At 35.9% G+C, this 22,201-nt stretch overlaps 2 protein-coding genes and 1 long non-coding RNA gene across 3 annotated transcripts; all 3 read left to right on the plus strand.

The window, feature by feature from the left end:
• Positions 1-869: 869 nt before the first annotated feature.
• Positions 870-7,568, plus strand: LOC130711037 (uncharacterized). Its single transcript, XM_057560474.1, has 4 exons — positions 870-1,784; positions 6,691-6,870; positions 6,966-7,017; positions 7,109-7,568. Exons 1-4 carry the CDS (start codon positions 1,525-1,527, stop codon positions 7,196-7,198), a joined length of 582 nt encoding a protein of 193 aa, XP_057416457.1. The 5' UTR covers positions 870-1,524; the 3' UTR covers positions 7,199-7,568.
• A 1,596-nt stretch (positions 7,569-9,164) lies between these two features.
• LOC130715794 (uncharacterized) lies at positions 9,165-10,491 on the plus strand. The gene is made up of 3 exons (XR_009011783.1): positions 9,165-9,389; positions 9,576-9,789; positions 9,981-10,491. It is a non-coding gene; the product is annotated as an uncharacterized LOC130715794 (long non-coding RNA).
• Positions 10,492-16,101: 5,610 nt separating this feature from the next.
• Positions 16,102-19,872, plus strand: LOC130711314 (F-box/kelch-repeat protein At1g55270-like). Its single transcript, XM_057560873.1, has 2 exons — positions 16,102-16,872; positions 17,980-19,872. The coding sequence occupies exons 1-2, from the start codon at positions 16,846-16,848 to the stop codon at positions 19,237-19,239; spliced, it is 1,287 nt and encodes a 428-aa protein (XP_057416856.1). The 5' UTR covers positions 16,102-16,845; the 3' UTR covers positions 19,240-19,872.
• The last annotated feature ends 2,329 nt before the right edge of the window (positions 19,873-22,201 follow it).

Consider the following 22,201-nt stretch of genomic DNA (forward strand, 5'->3'; position numbering starts at 1 on the left):
TTAGGGGAGCTGTTATGCTTTTTATGAGAACCTACCATTGAACCATCTCAATTATTATACCAAAAATGATGTCATTAAAATATGAAATAACGATATAATGATAGACAAATTCAATGATAGTATGAAAATAAGTTTTCATTCATTCACACATTTTTTACTCTATAATCTCATTTTTATTCATTTTATCTTCACATTTTACCTTCTTATTCTATCACAACAAATATTATATATCTCATTTATCTTTCTTCTTTACCAATCTCTTTTTTGGTGTAGCTTAAATTGAAGCGCGAAAGGAACATTATTCTATAAAAATTAAACTAACAAAGTATTTGAAAACTGATGGTTATTACTTACTACATAATTGTACTTGATCATGTTTATCCAATTACAAAAGTAAACATGCGCGCCAATAGCTAGCATGCCTCCAAGTCATATATCACTTATGGGGATACTTAGAGCATAAAAAAATTAGAAACAAAGATTGAAGTTAAAATGAGAAGAATTGTTTGTAAGTAACGTGCCTTTTTAGTCCATAAAAATATTACTAAGCATGCCAAATAAATAATTCCCATTGTGAATGATTTATTGCTCTTACATATCATCTACCGACATAATCTTCCTACCAAAAGCGATAATCGAACACATAACCTTTTAATGAGATGTGATATGTCATTACCGAGTAAGCGATAATCACACTACCAAGTACCAACTTAATCATACAAATATCATTATCATTGGTCCACATTTCTCTTCACATAGTTTTCTCAATCCAATAAATGAGCATTAATCAATTTCATAAAATAAACCAAAAGTTGAAAAATATTTTTTGGAGTAATAATATCAATGACTTCCTAAATAAGCACACGAAACGTATCAAGAAATTTCCTTTTTATTTTGAATGGATGAACTTGGAACAAGACTACCGTAACTCTGATACCTTTGTCCTCTCAGTACTCTTTCAGGAGAATTCATAAACGCTTCCGCATGCGCCACCCTCTGTCAAAATCCTCTCTTTCTTCAAGATTCACCGTTTTTGGCCCCTTAATCCAACTGGGTTCTCTTCAATTTCTCGTAATGGGTTCTCTTCACTTCCGCTAGATTATCCAATCCCCAATTCGTTTTGATCATTATTGGAAGGATTTTCATTTTCTTCAATGGATTTTGGAGGTGGGAACAGTCATTATCGAGTGTGATCGATTTTGGGTTGACCTTTTGATGTGTGACGATGATTTCTATGTCTCAATTGGTTCAGTGTGTGCCATTGTTTTTTTTTTCATGAATTTGTAGATTCTGAATCTTATTTAGCTGTAGATCACTGCTAAATTCTTGGAGGGATTAAATTTTAATTTGTGGGGTTTAGGAGATCAAGGGTGTTTTATTTTTTTGAATTTTGTGGGAATTTATTGCTTTTGCTGCATGATTGATTGGTTGGTTTTGGGTGAGGATCTAGAGAGGTTTTGGTGATTTGTTTTGTTGTTACTGGTGGGTGTGGTGAATGTTGTTTGTGTAATTTGTTGGATTGCAATGTCTGGCGGAACACCGGTTAAGGGAGGTGGATATATGAGGCAGAGGCATAGCCAGGGATATGGCAGTAGTGGTGATGACTTGGAGGATGATGCATGCTCCAGGCACCGTCCTTTTTCGCCTCCAAGTCCTCCGCGCAGGACATGGATTGAGATGCTGGAGAATTTTCTTTGGCTTGCTTCAGCAGCTTTTGTTCTATACTATGGTGATCAGCATTCCAATATGATATATCTCCTGTGCTATGACGATCGAATTAGAAGGTAACAACATTCCAACTTTACTCTAATGCATGATGGTTTGAATTATGTTTTTAAGTTGCCATCGGAACAACAGTGATCTCGAAGTTCATTATTTCTTTATAATTAGTGTACTTGCTGTCCATGGATTATTATTTTACAAAAGATGGTTGCAGAAAATGGTGCTTGAAGCCTTGACTAGGTTAACCCTCATGGCTTGACTTTGGGGGTATAGTTGTTTGTGAACATGTTAAATATGTGAATTATATGGGGTTGAATATATTTAAAGCTGCTTAAATATAATAGCATATTAGATGATGGTCTTGCTAACTATGAAGCTCACCACAATGTGAGCACCAATGATATTGGTCAACAGTGTTTAAGCTCTTATTCCTCTAAATTTAGCTTTCAAACAACTTATTGATTGATGCCCCTAAATGGTTGGAGGTGAATATTACTAGACCAGAGTACCAGACCATGAATGCAAAGGTCAAATCGAATCATCGATCCTGAACATAAAAGCAGTCAATAACCCACATCACAATCCTGTAATTGTTTTTGGCTATGCTTATTAACTCCTAGCTATCAACTTGTACATATCTTCTATGGATATATTAAGTGTTGTCATAATTAGCGTAAATATATCGTATTATAGGACAGAATATTAGATTTAATTCTCTCGTATATACAGCTGTAATATCGGGGTAGTTATTAGGACAGATTTTTTTTTCATTTTTACCTTTATTATCATTAATTAGGACTTATGTACAACCGGTCTATTAATTAGTTTTTATAATTTATATTAAATTAGTAAAGGAAACTAATTTTCTTCCTTCCTTTCAAGTTGATAGCAAAGCTTGTTCCACACTCTAAAGGTTAACTTGCATTCATTGCGGCAATTCTCCACTTCCTTCATTGTAGTCCTTTGGGCCATTTGCCATCTCCAGCACCTTCTTTATGCTGTGTTGTTGACTTCAAAAACACCGACCCAATTGTGAAAATCGAGATTCTACGTGGGATCAGAGAGGGGGTGCAAGATCGTAAATCGGATCTTAAGATTCTACCATAGATAAAAAAATACACTTAAACATATACATATCCATAAAAATGCATAGATAGAGAAACTATCATGTAAATCCTATCATTAAACTATAGTCGAAATAAAAATTCATAAGATTAACACCAAAATAAGTCATAAACTAAATCCATAACCACAAGATGTACGCTAACGTGAAAGTAAAACACAAAAGAATTAAAAAACCATAAATGTCCAGTAAGATTGACCAAAATTTTACCAATAGAGGGAAAAACTTCCAGCACCTGTCAAAAGCTCTGACCATATCCCACGAGAAAGAGATTACTCAACCGATTACACAACTGATTCCGCTCGGGACAGGGGTGTGGAAGCGTAAAATCATGGAATCTTACGACCTGAATCTAAGATTTTACCAGATCCCATGGAAAAAAGATTACACAATAGATTCAGCTGGGAACAGGGTGCAGAAGCGTAAAATCGTGGAATTTTAAGATTTTGCTAACATGCTGACCACCATTTAGCAGGTTCATATGCTGCTGTCCCCGCTGTTTGCCGTCACGAACCTGATCGATGACCCCACCAAAAGTAGTGTCTCCCTGAGACTGGCCCGTCTCCGGAGGCCTTCGCTGGTTGGACATCTCAAATACTCTCACGCACACCTACAGCAGGTTGTTCTTCACTCACCGGTCCATTTCATGCACTGCCCTCTCAGCATTGTACAACGCCGCTGACGGTACCTGTGTACTTGTCAGCTCATTCTAAGATCATTTTGGGGGCTGTCATTCAGATTCCCTTCCCTGTTTGTCTAGGTGTTGTGTAATCCAAGCATCCTCTTATATACAGCATATTTTTCCTGATCAGTTTCTGTCTTTATGGCTGACATGGAATTCATTGCGACATCTAAAAGTCCAGTCATCACCTTGACAGGTCCAACGTTCTCCACTCAGACCATTCCAGTAGCTCCTCCTTTAAATCCTAATGTGCAGTGAGCCCCAGTTACTTCCACTTCTTTTAAGGCCTAAGGGTTGTAGAAAAATGGACCACATTGAGGGAACTGCACCTGACAGGAAAGAAACTCAGTTTGCTGTCCGGGATGATGAAGACTCAGGCATTATGACTTAGCTTTTGAATTTGAAGACTCCTGAAGTGAGTAGAGATTGTATGTTCCTTCATTTTGTCTGTGAAATTCGGGATACTCTTCGACAAACTTTCTGCATGAAGCAGGACATTGCAACTTGCTATGAGTTTAAGACTAAGATTTTCAACACTAAGCTAGGACCCCTATCTGTTACAGAATATTACGGTACTTTCAATGGCCTTTGGTTTGAATTAGATCAATACCAAAACTTGAAGATGGAATGCAGCAAAGATTATTCCACCTTGGCTAAGTTCATCAAAAGAGATAGGATTTTTTCTTTTATTTTTGGTAAGCAAAAGAGATAGGGTTTTTGACTTTTTATCAGGTTTGAATGTGAATGTGGTCCTATATGACTGCATATTCTGGGAAATTAGAATCTTCCATCACTTTCAGAAGTCTCCTATACAGTTTGAGGGACGGAAACTCGTAGCACTGTTATGCTTGATGATAAATCCATTGATGGGTCAGCCCAAATAGCAGGTAGTCCACTGTGGTCCTCCAAATCTAGCAGAGAGAAGCCTTGGTGTTCCTACTGCAAGAGAATTTGGTGTTCCTTCATGGGAGGGAGCTGGTCATTAGCTGTATCAGAGGATTTTTAAGGGTGTTAAACATAATCAAGCACATGCCACTATTCAAGTTCTACGTCCTGGAACGAGCCTGTCAAGGTGGATGTTGTTCATGCAGCCCTGAGCAAAGCAGAGTTGGACTGTCTATGCACCTTCATTCAGCCCCTTAGTTAGCCATCTAGATCTTGTTCTCTAGCCATCAATGGTAAGACCGTTTGTTCTAAATCCTAACTCTGTCCTTGTAGATGTAGTGATGATTGACTCTGTGTCACCGGTCACATGAGTGTTCATCTCAAACATTTTGTCTTATAATTCCGCGTCTGATAATCATCACATACAAGCAAATGATTGCTTCATGTCCCATAACTCTCAATTGTGGTACCATTGAGCTTCCTTTCTCCTTACAGTCGAATGATTGCTTCATGGCCTATAACTCTCTAGTAACCAAGGACCAAAATTGTTATGTAACCTTTTTGACTCTTATTGTATTATATCTTCTATATTCCACGGGTAGGACGATTGGAGTTGCTAAGAAACAGGGAGGGTGTACTTTCTCACAAACAAAAGAACTCATGAAGATCCTTGTCAGATGTTATTTTCCTGTCATCTTCCCAATTCTGAGTATTCTGCTGTCTCTCAAGTTTGGCTTTAGCACCAACATCTTGGACATCGTTAGGGATATGGTCCAACAAGTGAGGGTAACAAGGTTTGTAGATTATGGAAGGCCCGATATGGGTTAAAGCATTCACCCAAAGCTTGGTTTGGAAGATTTGCAAAAACAATGTTGTCCATAGGATATTGACAAAATCAGGGTGATCATACCCTCTTCTCTAATCATTCACACAAATGTAAACTAACAGTTGTATCATACCCCCGTCTCTAATAATTCACACAAATGTAAACTAAGAGTTATACTGGTGTATGTCGATGACATTATTGTATAAGGTGATGGACATAGCTGAGAAACAGTTACTATGGGAGAAATTAGCTGCTGAATTTGAAATAAAGGATCTTTAGAAACTGAAGTATTTCCGTAGAATAGAAGCAGCTGACTCTAAATAGGATATCTTTATAATCCAAAGGAAGTATGTAGTAAGTATCTGTTAGATCTTCTTCCGGAGAAGGGAAAACTTGGGTGTAAAGCTACCGGTATTTCTTCTGAGAAGGACCATATAATGGGAGATGAAGAGGAGAACCTCAAGGTTGATAAAGCTCAATACCAGAGGCTGGTATGGAATCTAATATAGTTAGCACTAACCATACCTGATCTTGCATATATTTTTAGTGTCGTGAGTCAGTGTATGCCAAATCCAAGGACTTTAAGAACTTGCAAGTTGTAGTCGGTTTCTTGAATATCTTAAATCTACGCTAGAAAGAGGGTTATGTAAAAGAGGTAACGTTTAACTATGGAAGTATATACAAATGCTGACTACGCAGGCTCCATGATTGACCGAAGATGTATGAGGTTATTGCATGTTTTTTGGTGGAAAACTGGTTTCACAGGAAAGCAAGAAATAGAACGTAGTAGCTATGAGCTATTATGGGTGAAGATTGTGTTATATAATTTAGAGTATGCCATGAAAGTCCTATAAGGTTGTTATGCGATAAAAACCAGCTATTAATGTTGTTCATAGACGAGTTCAACATGACTAGACAAATCACATTGAGATAGACTGACACTTCTTGAAAGAAAAGTTGTATAGTGGTTTGATAACATTTCTTCAAGACTATCTAGCAGATGAATTGACTTGGGGACTCCCACTGAACAATTTCAGGAACTTGTCCTCCATTGCAAACTGAGAATAATTGATAATCCATTCACAAGCTTGAGGGGGTTCTGTCATAGTTAGTGTAAATATCTTATTTTAGGACATAATATTATATTTTAGTCTCTTACTTGTAGAGCTGTAATCAGGATAGTTGTTAGGATGTGTTTTGTTCCTTTTTACCTTGATTATCATTAATTAGGATTTATGTACAATGGGTCGCTATTTGAATGGACCTTTCCCCTCTCTGATTATAAGATAAGAATCTGGTTTCATGATGTATGCGTGTAATTTGAAGATATCTAAATTTGAAATGACGAAGAAATCTGTAAATTTTGTAATTGTGGTGATTCTTAGAGATTCTAAAACATGACTTCATATCAGTATCACAATTTTCATGATCTTCTCCTTAGTTCTTTTGCAGACTGCCTTTATATCTTGGGCTGATAGGTATTGGTTTGAACACATTGATATTCATTTATACAAGTATCTTAGCTTGGAGTGTTCGAAGGTTTGATGAAAAATGGGGATTAAAGAAGTGGGAAATAACAAGTATCACTGCGTTGCCATTCGCCACTGTATTTGGAATCATCTCTTTTTGCATGTAAGGAGCAACTGTGTCCTCTGTTTTTGTTTCAATTGCATGTTATGTTTTACTGTTTCTCTGTTTTGCCAACTGCTTTTCCTCTGCCTCTCCAGGTTCTCCTTTGCTTTGTGGCCAATATGGAGTTTCTTGACGCTTCCTCTTCTGGTATATAGTTTTGCTTTAACATTTTCTATTATGTTTTACTCCTACCCACCTTGTTCCTAACCACTTTATTTGCTCTCATTATGTTGTGCAGTTTACACTATTCATGGCATGCATGGTAGTAATCCCTTATCTCATTTTCGGGACACTACGGCCTCAATATGATGAACTCCGTACAGATTAGGCCTCACGATTCAAATGAGGAATAGTACTGACATAGATAAAGAGTTTCTAACCCATGTCAACGATTGATTGGTAGATGTTTCTTTGTGGTGGTTTGAAGTTTTGTCTCCAAGTAGCATCATTGATGTACTTACCTGTTATTGGTCTTTGTTTGCTACACTCACAGATATAGGACTTCCGGTTTAGGGTTTAGTTCTATCAATTGGATGCTTTCTGTTGATGATATCTTCACAGGTTTTTTGCACAATCCGTTTGTGTATGTGTTTATTTTCTGCTGCATCTTCATGTTAAAAGAGAGGAGCTCAATATTTCTGATTCATTACTCAAGTCTAAAATGTTATGAGGAATTTATTTGCCCGGTTCCCGTTGAAGCCAACGTGTTCAAATCCTACATTTCTGATTCACATTAAATTCAATGAGACAAATTTTAGCTTCTCCTTTGGAGCTTTAAGATACTTGAAATCACGTTTGTCTTGACTCTATTGTCAAACTAAACATGCACTTAGCATCAGATTGTTTACATCGTTGCGTTGACACAAAAAGTCATATCCCAACACATTGAGAAGTAAGATTTTCTCACATTGCTCAAACGGTCATCAACGTTCAGTTATGGAAATCTAAAGGAGTTACTTACCGCTGGGATACGGATGGTGTGAAATGTGATCAAGGAAAGTGCTTTTTTTAAAGTAGTTACTTTTGAACTCCTGACATGATAATGACCTCAACTTTAAGAAAATACTGGTCCGGTTAATTGGCCATGTGAGGGATATGTTAAAGCTGCATCAACCACCTTTATGTAATTTGACCCAAAAAAAGGTTCACCATAGTGCATGTTTGATTGTAAATTTGGACACAAATGTGGAAATGGAAAGGGAATCCGAACTAGGGATGGCACCCACGCAGGGCAGGGGCGGGGAGTGCCTTCCCGGTCCCCGTCCCCACATCTTTCTTTTGTCCCCATCCCCATTCCCCGCGGCGGGTTGAATTTTCACCCCGTCTCCATTCCCCATCTCCCCATGGGCCCCCACGGGGATCCTTAACATGCCATTAAAATTTTAAATTAAGTTGTAAAATATACAAGTTTTAGCAATAAATTTAAAGACCACAAGTGATAATGCAACTACATCAAATTCAAGATAAATATATGATAAAGTTTAAATAAAATTCATCACATAATGTGTGAAGTCTACAAAATGAACAATATGTACCGTAAATTACAACATTCAACTCATAAAAAATTTGAAGCCCAACACCCAAAGTATTCTTTCGAGCATTCAACTCATCTAAAAAGTGAAGTCTGTATCATAAGTAATTCAATATTTATAAGTGTGTTATTGTATTTTAACTTATATATATGGGGCGGTGACTCCGCAGGGCGGGGAGAATGGTCTCCATCCTCGTCCCCAAATTCTTATCAGGGGGGTTTTCGTCTCCGTCCCCATCCCAACGGGAAAAAATTTCTCAAGGTCGGGGTCCCAAACAGAGCAGTCCCCACGGGGATCCCCATCTTCAGATGAAAATTGTCATCCCTAATTCGAACACATAAAGAAGTGGACAGAAAAATAATATGCGAATAAAATACATTCCTATATATGCTACTTTATAGTAATTTTATCTGAAAAAAATATTATTTGACCTTATTTTATTCAAAAAATATTCATTTTTAAAATATAGAATTAAAGTGATGAGCGTGAATTACTGGAAACATTTTTACATTAATATTATTATTGTCAAGAAGCGCTACCATTGCTCTTTAATTTCTGAAGCGCAAAAAAAGCGCTACTAATCTTAATCCTATCACAATACAACTACTCTCACACACACAAAAAAACTACTATTTGGTCCTTACGGCCCAACACACAATCATTAGCCCACACACATCTAACCCTAAGTTATAATAGTTCACACTTTATAAGGAAAATGGAGGTGGCCGCACAGGGGAACACAGGGAGAAAGAGAAAGGAAAATGGAAGAGAGAGAGAGAGAGAGAGAGAGAGGGAGGGAGGGAGAAGACGAGGATGGAGTAGTTGGGAGAAGTATACGTATAAATAATTCCCGATCTTTCTCTCGATCTCTTTCTCTTTATGTTGATGATGATATCTTTATATGATCAAATATAAAGCTTGAAATTGTTCAGATCTGTTGATGATGTGTCTCGATTTATTGATGATGTTGTTGTTACAGGATCATAGGTAAATCTTGAACTTTTCCAAATCTGGATTTGTTGTATCTCTTTCTCAATCTCAATCGCATGCCTTGGGTGTGGGTTGAGGAAAGGTTTTGGAAGCACAAATTTATGGATTTGTTTATGTTTATGTTGGTTATGTTTTTGTTGGTTGATGATGTATCTCGATTTGTTGACGATGATGTTGTTACAGGATCAAAGGTAAAGCTTGAGCTTTTCCGAATCTGGATATGTTGTTTTTGTCTCTCTTTCTCTTTCTTGATCTCTTTCGCATACCCTTGGTGTGCATTGAGGGAAGGTTATGGAAGCACAAATTCGCATACAAGATCGAAGTTAAAGCTTGAACTTTTTCTAGATCTGTTGATGACGTGTCTCGATTCGTTGATGATGATGTTACAAGATCATAGGTAAATTTTGAGCTTTTCCAAATCTGGATTTGTTGCTTAATTTCTCTTTCTCGATCTCCATCGCATGCATATGGTGTGGGTTGAGGGAAGGTTCTGGAAGCACAAATTTATGGATTTGTTTATGTTTCTGTTGGTTACATTTTTGTTGGTTGATGGTGTGTCTTGATTTGTTGACGATGGTGTTGTTACAGGATCAATGGTAAAGCTTGAGCTTTTCCAAATATGGATATGTTGTTTTTCTTTCTCGATCTCTTTTGCATACCATGGGTGTGAAATGAGGGAAGGTTATGGAAGCACAAATTCGCATGCAAGATCGAAGTTAAGGCTTGAACTTTTCCAGATCTATTGAGATATGTCTCGATTCGTTGTTGATGATGTTGTTACAGGATTATAGGTAAATGTTGAATGGATTTGTTGTTTAATTTCTCTTTCTTTTTCTCGATCTCTCTCGCTTTCTCGATCTCCATCGCATGCCTTGGGTGTGAGTTGATGAGGGAAGGTTTGGGAGCACAAATTTATGGATTTGTTTATGTTTCTATTGGTCATGTTTTTGTTGTTTGATGATGTGTCTCAATTTGTTGATGATGATGTTGTTACAGGATCATAGGTAAATCTTGAACTTTTCAAAATCTGGATTTATTGTTTAATTTCTCTTTCTCGATCTCCATCGGATACCTTGGGTGTGAGTTTAAGGAAGGTTATAGAAGCACAAATTTATATATTTGTTTATGTTTATGGTGGTTGATGATGTGTCTTGATTTGTTGACGATGTTATTACATGATCAAAGGTAAAGCTTAAACTCTTCCAAATATGGATATGTTGTTTTTCTTTCTATTTCTATTTCTTGATCTCTTTCTCATACCCTCGTGTGAATTGGGGGAAGTTTATGGAAACACAAATTTATGTGTTTGTTTCATTTTATTTCTTAATGCTTAATTTTTTCATGACTTTCCTTATTCTACAGGTTAGTGAGAACAAGGGTTCATTTAGTCAAGACTAAGGTGAGCCTTATTTTCTTATATATATGATATTATATATTGATTTTGGTGTTAGATTATTCAATATACTAATTCATTCATCATCTCCCTAGTTGTACAAAGCATGTTTATGACATTGGCAAATGAGATGTCATGCTTCACTAATGACATGAAGGACTGCATGCAACTTTATGATCTCTTTAGTTTTAATTATGTGGATTTCCATTACACTATGACTAATCACTTTTATATCAGATTTTGTTGAATTGAAAGCTCACACTTATTTATTCACATTCAGGTTTCACTGAAGTTTTGAAGCAAAATTTGAATCGTTATTAGCTTCACTAGTTCAGGGATCGGGGACCAAGACATTATGCTGAAACATCACTAGTGCTTTATCCTGAACCAAGTCAACCGCCACATCAGAGTTCTAAGAAGTGTCCGGCGAAGAATCAACGCCTGGCTTCTCCACCACTGGCTGCAAAATAATGCCCGCCTATGTCTCCCCCAAAGCACTTGCATCTGAACCTGCATTCGCTCCATCTCCAGAACGAGAATCGCTAGAGCGTGATGAACCAACTCCTTTGTAAACAAATACAACACCCTTACCCACGTGAGTAATCCAGGGCCCATAAGGGAGCTGATCACACTCTTCAACGACGTGATCCAGGAACCCACAATGATAGCAAAAGTTGGAAAGTTGCTCGTATTTGAACAACACTTCAAAAGGAACAGTTTCCCTCTCAATTTCCATGAGAAGTTTAGTTCTCATAGGAACAGTAATTTCCATCCACACCCAAATACGAAGAAGTAAATCTTTGGAACTGTTTGAACGGTCTCAGTCAATGGTAGCTCTTTCGCGGGTTTCATTGACTGGGATCGTTCAAACAGTTCCGGAGATTTTCTTCTTCGTATTTGGGTGGGGGTGGACATTACTGCTCCTATAAGAACTAAACTTCACATGGAAATTGAGGGGGAAACTTTTCCTTTTGAAGTGTTGTTCAAGGTACAAGCAACTTTCCAACTTTTGCTATGGTTGCGGGTTCTTGGATCACGTCTCGGAAGAGTGTGATCAGCTCCCGTATGGGCCCTGGATTACTCACGTGGGTAAGGGTGTTGTATTTGTTTACAAAGGCGTTGGTTCATCGCGCGCTAGCGATTCTTTTTCTAAACTGGAGTGAATGCAGGTTCAGATGTAAGCTCTTTGAGGGAGACGGAGGCAGGCTTCGCAGCCAGTGGTGGCGAAGCCATACACTGATTCTTCGCCAAGGACTTTTTAGAACTCTGATGTTGCGGTTGATTTGGTTTAGGATGAAGCGGTGATGTTTCAGCACGATGTATTGGTCCTTGGTCCCTGAACTAGTTATATTTTCTTTCAATTAAACAATTTGATTTAGTTTGCCTTTGGAAAGGGATATTAGCATGGTTAATTCTATGTCCTATTAACATATTAATCTGCAATTCAGTGGTATAATTAATAACATACTTGAGCTTTGAGTGTGCATGATGTGATGTCTATCACATGAATGTTTTTATGATTGGGAACTGTAAAGTTTGGTCTTTTAATGTTTAGTCCAGTATATTATTCTGGTATCACAAACGTGCCAATATGTAGTTGCAGTCGATTGTGGTTGTGGTCCTCCATACTTCATCTGCTTTGGTCAAAAAATGCAAAGTGGAAGACAATGCAGGGTCGACCAAAGACATATGGTTTGGTAAATATGAATGTAGTAGAATCATTTTTCATTTTGCTTTGCAACATATTTTGGACATTACTTCGAAGATTTAGATGATGACTTGCAAGATAGCCTTTATGGTTTCTTGGAAGTAAGGGGTACAGATGATGAATTGCCCATTTTCTTGCATCAGTACATGAAACACAAGGATAAAACTGAGTTAATAGGAAGGATGGAGAGGGTTAAATCTTTCATTGAAAGGGAGTAAAGGCTTTAATATTTCAACACACTACAACAAAAACTACTTTTAGCGACAATCTTATAGTGGTAAAAGTACTATTGTCGGCATTTTATGTAAAAAAATACACTTGTTCTACGAATTGTGAACTTGCCATGATATATAGGTTTCCCCAACAAAAAACGGTGCTGTTAGGAATTAGCCTTTATGTTTTTTGGTATTTGACTTCTCGAGCCATTGATTTAGAATTCATTAATTGAGTGTGTTTTGTGATAAAATATACTTTTATATCATTCTTAAAAAACAAATTCATTCCTTTAAATTTATCCATGATTTTTCATTTTTTTCTTGAGAGGTGCGTGAGAAATTAAATGGGATCAAGATGAGAATTACATCTCTCCACACCAATTTCTCCTTCCTCAAAAAGGAATTTGTGCATACCATTATTGTCAAACATACACTGAATTCAGTTCTTTTTATATAAACAAAATGGAACTGTTTGTGATAGGGAGATGTTGGAGGCTTCGAATAAGACTTTGCTTTTATGGAATGGAATGAGAGCAATAGCTAAGTATGATTGGGACTATTGCGTTTTATGGCAAATCTCTATATTTTGTTAAGGTGATTAATATATAGATAGTAACTTTCTCGACAACGATAAGATTGAATAATGCAGCTTTTTTAAAAGTGCACATGGCCTTACGTTGTTAGATTTCTAACACCTCTCGAGTATGTTCAAATGAATCGGACAATTTGTTATGGTTTAGAATTTTCCAATCAACCAAGCTAATAAGCAATGTATTATATGATATGATCATATGATATTTTGTTTTATCATTTAGCTGTAGAGACAACAAGTAACGGTCAAGGAGTTCAGGTAGAGATCCATTGTAATTAGAAAATAGTCTATAGTAATATGCATCACAGATACAGAACATCATCATGATGAACTTGTGAATTGTTACTGATAGTGGGGTTTAATCAACATCTTTTTTCTCCATTAGCCGATCTGTCTTGAACTTTTGATTACTGTATATAAAGTTTTGAGCGGAAAGAAATACAGTTTAGTGGGGCCATTTTAGTTACTTCATGTAATGGAATTATTGCTTCAAATGGGGAATATTATAAAGGAGATTGTCTGCTTAATGGTCATATATGGAGGTTGAAAGATTATAACATGCTCCTAATAGCATGTTTGTAAATTATTGTATAGTTGATTTTAAAAAGCAAAATCAGTTCTGGTAATGAAATCTCAGTGATGTGGAAAACTATGGCACACTCGAGATACGAATCTTTGGAAATAAGGTAGTGTGCTGCACCCTTATGCCATATAGTTAAGGAGTTAAGAATTAGGATATTGAATCCTATTAGATATTAGTAGCATATTTTGGAAAAACTAGCTAGCTAAAAGATGCACCTTGAAAAATTAGTTCAGACTTACTAGAAGAGAACTGGATTAAATCCACGCGTAATTTATAATGATGGATATATTTTTTTGGTGTAGTCAATGATGGATGAATATAACAAAGTGAACAAGGTAATGCCCACCTTTATTAATTATTAGAGTTGAACCTCTGTCATCTATGGTTTACGTAATGATATTCAATATACTTCTTCACTTTTAATGATAGTTGAAGCTCAGGAATATCATTGGGAGGTTGATGATGATAAGGGGGAAACACGTGACAGTCATCTTATTGCTCAAATATGGTAGGACTAGGACCTTAGTAAATTTAGATGGAAGAAATGTCACTTAAAAGCTTCTTTTTCACACATTTTAATATGGGTTGTCTAATTAATGACCCAAGAAAAGTTTGGTTAAATAATTCATCATCCAATCACATTGAAGATAAGTGAGTTGAAATTTTTATATTTTATTTCTTAATTTATTTCCAACTCACTCATCTTCAATGTGATTGGATGATGAGTTATTTAACTCAAACTTTCACAAGAGTTATTTAGACAATACCCTTTTAATATATTTTTCACAATTTGTTAATTTTATTAAAAAATCACTCTAGTTAGATAATATCAGTTATAAAATAAATGTGTTCGCTAGTTTTAAAAAAGAAAAATCACAAAAAAATATGCTAGCATTTCTCTTTATAATAATAAAGATGGACAAAACACTTCCACCAAGAACACACAGGTCAATATAAATGGGTTTTGAGGACATTCAATCAAAACACATTGCAGTTTTTTATAATACACATAATTTGTGGTGGTTTAATATATGATTACCTCTCGCATCATCTTGCTATTGACCTAGCAATATTCTTATGTTGTCTTGACATTCAATCCAACATCTCATCAATAAAATGTGATTAAATTTTGATTAAATGTTAAATTGTCAAGTAATAATGAGATGCAATATCATCATTGAGATAATTTAAAATGATAACAAGCTTTGCATGATTGTTACATAAATCAAAAACATTATTGGGCAATTGAAATTAAAATACACAATAAAAGGACTCCAAATCCAATCAAACTAACTATGTGTCTAGAATAACAAAAGAAATCAAACAGCAAAAGTATGTGTAGGTACACTAGTTATAATTAACCAATCAGAATCAAAATAATTTTGAGAGCAACAAGGAGGGAAGTAGCAAGTAATTAGTAACTCAATGGTAAAACCATCATCATGGGCCATGGCCCAGTTTTAATCATATGTAAAGGTTGATAGGACACCCACCACCACCGGTACTAGCCGGCCAAGATAACTACCAAATTGCCCTTTGGTGGAGTAGGAATAGTGGCATATGATGTGTGTGTGTGTGAGATCATGGAGATGCACTGAAGTCATGCAAAATCTCAGCCTATTTTGAAACACAAATGTGATTTCATATGGAAAAGGATTTCTAGCCGTCAAGAAATTTATGTATTCACGTAATTTGAGTCATTCAATAAATTAATCTGAATTCATACATTCACATAATCATATGAACAATTGATCATATTGTGTGACTGCGTGAATGTAGGATATTCATAACCGAGTTTTGTTAGAGTATTAAAATTATAGTACTATGTTGAGTTCCACGCAAATTCACATGTAGTTCAACAAAAATTCAAATATACAATTATATTGATTTTTTTTTGGTATGGTAATTGTTTTTTTTTTTAAATGGTATGGTAAATTTAGCGTAAGGGATGATGCTTCATTTCAAGGTAGAAAAAATCAAATAACCAATTATCCTAATAACAAGTTGTTAAATAAAGATTCGAATTTACGACCTGTTAAATACGAGATCTGATTATAGTCTCTGTTGAACCACCCATTGAGCTAACAGTTATATTGTATTATTAAATTAATAAGTTGGTTGGGGGAGTTTTTTCTACATAGGTGGGCTCATATTATTTTGTCTATGAATCTTTGTCTGTCACTATTCTTCCTTGGGTTATGTTACCCTTTTGCAATGTTCAACTCAGTTGAGTAGCTGTTGCATGGGAGTTTTGACTTTCCCATTCCAAAACCCCTCCAAACAAAACAAAAGCTATCTTCCAAACCCAACTTGTCAAATGTCTCCCTTTTTTCTCCAATCTCCCATTTGCAACCACCAAGGTGTCATGTCATGTCATCATTTCTTCTCTCCTCTTTTCATGGTTTTGCTTTGATTTGCTTTTTCTCAATTTTCTACTACTAATTCTCATTTCTCTCTCTTTTTACCCTCCCTTCTTCTACTACTAGTTCTCTTGTTGAACACACTCTTGTGCTTGGTAGGTGATGGGCCCTAAACAGAAACTCCACTGAACTTTGATGGGAAGAACAACCAAAGTTCTCTCTTTTACCTCTTTCTGTGCTACCCCTTTGCCCCAATTTCCCTCTGTCTCACAATTTAGGTTTTTGCCCTCTTTTTACTCCAAAGATAAGATTTTTAGGGAATTTGATTTGACTTTGATTCTTGGCAATTTTCCATTTGGAGTTTATTGTATTCCTTCCACATGGGGTGTCATTGAATGATCGTGTTGTTTCACTGGCTTGCATAGTTCAAATCTCCTTCTCAAATCCCAATTTTGTAGTGAGTCAAAGTGAATTTGAAGAAGAAGAAAAAAGGGGTTTTAGGACTAGATTCTCTCGAATTTCGTGATGGGGATGAAGTTTGAGCTATGAAGACTTGATTTGTGAGGTTCAAGTCCAGGGAGTCATCTTTGGAGCCCAGGAAGATGGACAGAGTTATTCAACCTCCTTTGGTAATTTGCTTTTTGAGCTTTTTTTATCCTGTTTTTCTTCACTATTTTGCATGCCACTTCATGTTTTGTTCATAGCTGAATTGGTTTGACTTGCTTCTTTTGTATGGTCTTTTCTTTGGAAAGGATGGGAACTCTAATGTTTGGACCATTGGAGTTTGGTATTCATGTATCCAAGTCACTGGTGTAATTGTTGAATTTTACTTGCTCTAATATGCTGCTTGAATGAGCTTCAAAAGTTTTTTTTATCTAATTAAGAGCTTCAATATAGACTTTTTGTTAATGAGGTTGTAGAAATGAAGGGGAAACTTTAGGGGTCGATGCTCGAAGATTCTGGATGTTGTAAGGAGATGAGATTTTGTTCTGTTGATTGCCATTACTCGCTTAACGTTTATTATGTTACCCTTCTAAGTTATATCTTTGGCATTTGAGCCTCCCTGAAATATTGGTCAAATACTACTCTCTGTGTCAGTTTCTTTGAATCACTGAGAAATGAATACAAGTATGTGTTATAATTGGAGTGTTTAGATAGGGATAATATTTAGCATAACCCCCTGACAATTTTCAGTAATCCGAGATCACTTGCTAAAAAACAAGTGTGGTTTTCATCCTGAATTTTTGAGACTGTTGGACATGAAACTAATGGATTAAGTTGCCTTCTAACATGTACCAGTCATTTCTGAGGCTTGAGATTTGAGTAATGTGACATATTGCTATGGACTTGATGTGGGTCTCATTACATTAGACCTGCATTTTCCTTATTAAATTATTATTTGCATGCACCAGCTCATGCAGTTCATTTTTCACAAAAATGTCATAAAGCTGATTGTAGAATTTATTTCCTATATTGTAAAAGATAAGGTGATATGTATATATGACTTAATCTGAACCTGAAAGATTGCCCTCATATTAATTGTATGTTCAATCTATTAGTAAATAAGATGCTATATCTGCTGCTTCTGGAGTATTGTATACACAAGAAGCTGAGACATTTATGTTGTCTCATGTTTGAGTTCGCAAATCATAGCTTCACGTACTAAAAAAAAGATTGTGCTTTCATTTTTATTAAGAAAATAGCTAAACAATTTTCTGTTGGAAATGTGTTTGCAGGTTGATACGACTGCATGTTTATGCAGAGTAGATACAGGCCTGAAAACTGTTGCTGGGGCAAGGAGGTATGTCCCTGGAACAAAGCTTTGTCTTCGGCCTGACATTAAACCGTCCATTCACCCAACTAGAAGCAAGCCGGCACGCGGTGACCGAAGCCGCAATCAATCCCCTCTACTTCCTGGACTCCCTGATGATCTTGCTATTGCTTGCCTAATTCGAGTCCCACGGGTTGATCACCGTAAACTTCGGCTAGTCTGCAAAAGATGGTATCGTCTTTTGGTTGGTAACTTCTTTTATTCTCTCCGCAAGAGTCTTGGAATTTCAGAAGAGTGGATATATGTCATTAAGAGAGACCGAGATGGGAAAATCTCGTGGCATGCTTTTGATCCTGTGTACCAATTATGGCAGCCCCTGCCTCCTGTTCCTAAGGAATATTCTGGAGCTCTTGGTTTTGGCTGTGCTGTTCTCAATGGGTGCCACCTCTACCTGTTTGGCGGGAAGGACCCACTAAAGGGATCCATGAGACGTGTCATCTTTTATAGTGCTAGGACAAATAAATGGCACCGTGCCCCAGATATGCTTCGTAGGCGACACTTCTTTGGCTCCTGCGTCATAAACAATTGTCTGTATGTGGCTGGTGGGGAGAATGAGGGGGTGCACCGATCCTTAAGATCAGCTGAAGTGTATGATCCCAACAAGAACCGATGGTCATTTATTTCAGATATGAGCACTGCAATGGTCCCTTTCATAGGAGTTGTCTATGACGGGAAATGGTTCCTGAAGGGACTTGGTTCTCATCGGCAGGTTCTGAGTGAGGTCTACCAGCCAGAGAATGATAGCTGGTACCCTGTTTATGATGGAATGGTTTCTGGCTGGAGGAACCCTAGCACTACCCTAAATGGACAGCTCTATGCCTTAGACTGCAAGGATGGCTGCAAACTTAGAGTTTATGATGAGGGTAGTGATTCATGGAGCAAGCATATTGACAGTAAAATGCATTTGGGGAACTCGCGGGCCTTGGAGGCTGCTGCTCTTGTCCCTCTCAATGGAAAACTATGTATCATCCGGAATAATATGAGCATTTCCCTGGTTGATGTCTCAAAAATAGAAGATTTGAAAGGATCTTCTGCTGAACAGTTATGGGAAACGATTGCCGGTAAAGGACAGTTCAAGACCTTGGTCACCAATCTTTGGTCTAGTCTCGCCGGGAGAAACCGACTCAAAAGTCACATAGTTCACTGTCAGGTTCTTCAAGCTTAGAGGTTGTACAGTGCTAAAAAATCAACCAAGGTTGAGTTTGTTCATGTGTTACAGCATCTCATCTTGGTTTTATATGTCTGTGACAAAGTGGGCCAAATCTTGCAGAAACAACATGGTGGATTCTGTTGTTGCATTTCATCTCAATTTCTTGGGATAATGCTCATCACAAGAGGTGATATACATAGATGAGATGGTTTATTATCCATATAGTGCTCTACATATATTGATACAAAGCTGTTACATTTTGAAAATTGAGTAGGCTGTTTACTATCATTAGCTTGTGCTTTGTATTGCTGCCACCAATGTGTACCAGGATGATAGTTTGGATGGGGGAGAATAATAACTAAGTCAGTTTGGTTTTCTTATAAATCTGAGGGTGAAAAATTCAAGAGTTAGTTTTGAACATAATTTTTCAATATAAAACTTATCTATGAATTTTTCACCCTCATTTTCTGTTGTAACATCCAACTGACCTCAACTCTTAACATGTACAACTCTTGCATTGCATTTTCATGTACATGTACATGTACAAGTGGTATCGAGATTACTGGTGAAAAAGGTGGTGGGGTTGCCCTTGAAGTTTTGTACTATGATCAAACACTATATATAGACTATTTGGATTATTTCTGTGCCTCTCAAACTGTGTCTGCAACTTTTGTTTGTGTAAACTAATAAAATCAATTACTTTTTCGTTGGATCAAACAATAATTTTATGTGAACTATAATCTAAACATGATGTTGCATTGCCAAAGTGAGAAACCATTGCATTAACCATCAACTCATGGCTTGTTAGAAAAGAGAATTTAAGGGGAGGGGTGGAGTGCATGTTTTCCTTCTATAATTGATTCTGAAGCCAGAATCAATTATTTGGAGAAGCTTCTGATTGCAGCTTCTGGATTTCAAAGTTGACTCATGAACGAAAAACATACATAAACATCAACTCAGCTGGTGTGATCATTAGACTTTTTTGTTAAATGAACATTTGACTTTTTGTGATGCCACAACTGTGAGGTTAGGTACATAATACTTCAGCTGAATTTGTTTTGATTGGAGTATTATCAAGAGAGGATTTTATATCTTATTACGTACTTTTTAATTATGATTAGGTTTTTGGGCACTCTTACATAAGCCTTTTTAATAATCAATGTTTGAATGTCAAGTTTGATTCTTTACTTTTTGATTCTAAGGTTTTGGTTATTTCTTTCTCATTCTCAACAAACTATTTGACGTTTTTGACATTGAACATTTCTTCTTTTTTTAGTTTCAAATTTAAAATTTTACTTCTTATTATTCTTTTAAATGTCTTTTTTAATATTGTTCAAAATTATTATATTATTTAGTCAATTTTTTAATCAACCTACTCGATAATAAAAAATTTGCTCTAAATCTATGATCATCCATTCTCCATTTTCTTCTTTATTTACATATAATAAAGCATTGACATCTTCCAATATCTCATATGTGAAAGCACACAAACAAACAAAAATATTGGTTATAACTTATGAAGTTAGTCTTCCATTTGTTATAACTTGTGACCGATTTCTCAATTAACACTACACACACCTATCATAGATTTTCCACCTAAAATATTTAACTTTTGCATTTTGGTGTTGCTTTAGTCGATCAAGGCCACTTGCTAGTAGATTAAAGTCATAGATTTAATAAACTAACTGTGATATTTAGTCAACTAAAACCACGCTTATATTATTAGATCTCAAACTTAGTCAAATAGAACTTAAATTTATCGTTATTTTGCATGCGAGCTGACTAACTAAGTTTAGTCGAGTACTCGAGACTAATTTCATAATATATTTATCAAATTTTAGAGTATCTTATAATATCTGGGACTTATCTTAGAGGAATCAAAGTAATTTAGATAATTTTCTAGATTTGATTTGTATACTTGTTTCTTTATTTAATTAGGATTATTAATCTACTAATTACTATGAATATGGTTAAGTTCTTATCTTCTAGTGAACTCAATTATTCACAATGTAATCTCTAATTCATTCCGCTTCTCTTCCTATTCCTCTTTTCTTTACATTGTTTCTTTTTACATACAGTACACTTTTGAAGATTTTGGACATCAATTACATGAAATCCAAGAATCTCAAAATTGAAAATTCAATTCAAGCTCATGCATGTCTCCAATTTATGAAATTTCAACCCAAAAAACAAATTAGTTTCATGTAGTAACAAGGCCGGCCCAACACCAAATGAGGCCTAAAGCGTATTTTAATTTTGGGGGCCTTGAAACATGTTTGATCTAATATAAAATTTTGTTAATTTTAATTTTGGGGGCCTTTTTTACTTAAGAAAAAACAAAAAAAATTGGAGGCCTAAAGCCCTTGCTTGGGTGGCTTTACCCTTGGGCCGGCCCTGTGTAGTAAGAAAGAAGAACTCAGAATTTAAGGAAAAACCATAATAATAATCACTAATTGTCAAATTCCCAACAAGTTGGGGTGTTTACAAGCTAAGGTTGTTCGATTTAAGGTAAAATAGAATTTGAAATGATAAAATTTAATTAATTTAGTTTAGTTAATTAATTTTTTTAGCAGATCTAAACTAAATCAATCCGATTAAAACCAACAAGTATGAGTGCTTACGAGTTGATTTGGTTTGAATCATTGAGTTGATATATAAAAAATAAATCTCTAATTCTTACATTTACATTTAGTAAAAAAATTAATCTCATGTCATTACAAGGAAAAAGAGTTCTTGTCAAATCAATTCTAAATATTTATATCAATTCAAAAGTTCTCAAGTTCGTCGTCTCAAATAAGCACGAACCTAATTAAGCTGCTAAAGAGACGAAGAAAAATATGAAGGCTTTCGTTTCTGGGTTTGTTTTCTGTTCACTAGAATCTTTCAAAAAAAAATTCAATTATTTGGAATTGTGGGTATCCAGTGAAGTGTGCAAATTTTGTGGATAAAATTTGAAAGAGTTTGAACATTCTTGTGG

Source organism: Lotus japonicus, chromosome 4, assembly GCF_012489685.1.
Source record: "Lotus japonicus ecotype B-129 chromosome 4, LjGifu_v1.2".
In the NCBI taxonomy this organism is placed as follows: domain Eukaryota; kingdom Viridiplantae; phylum Streptophyta; class Magnoliopsida; order Fabales; family Fabaceae; genus Lotus; species Lotus japonicus.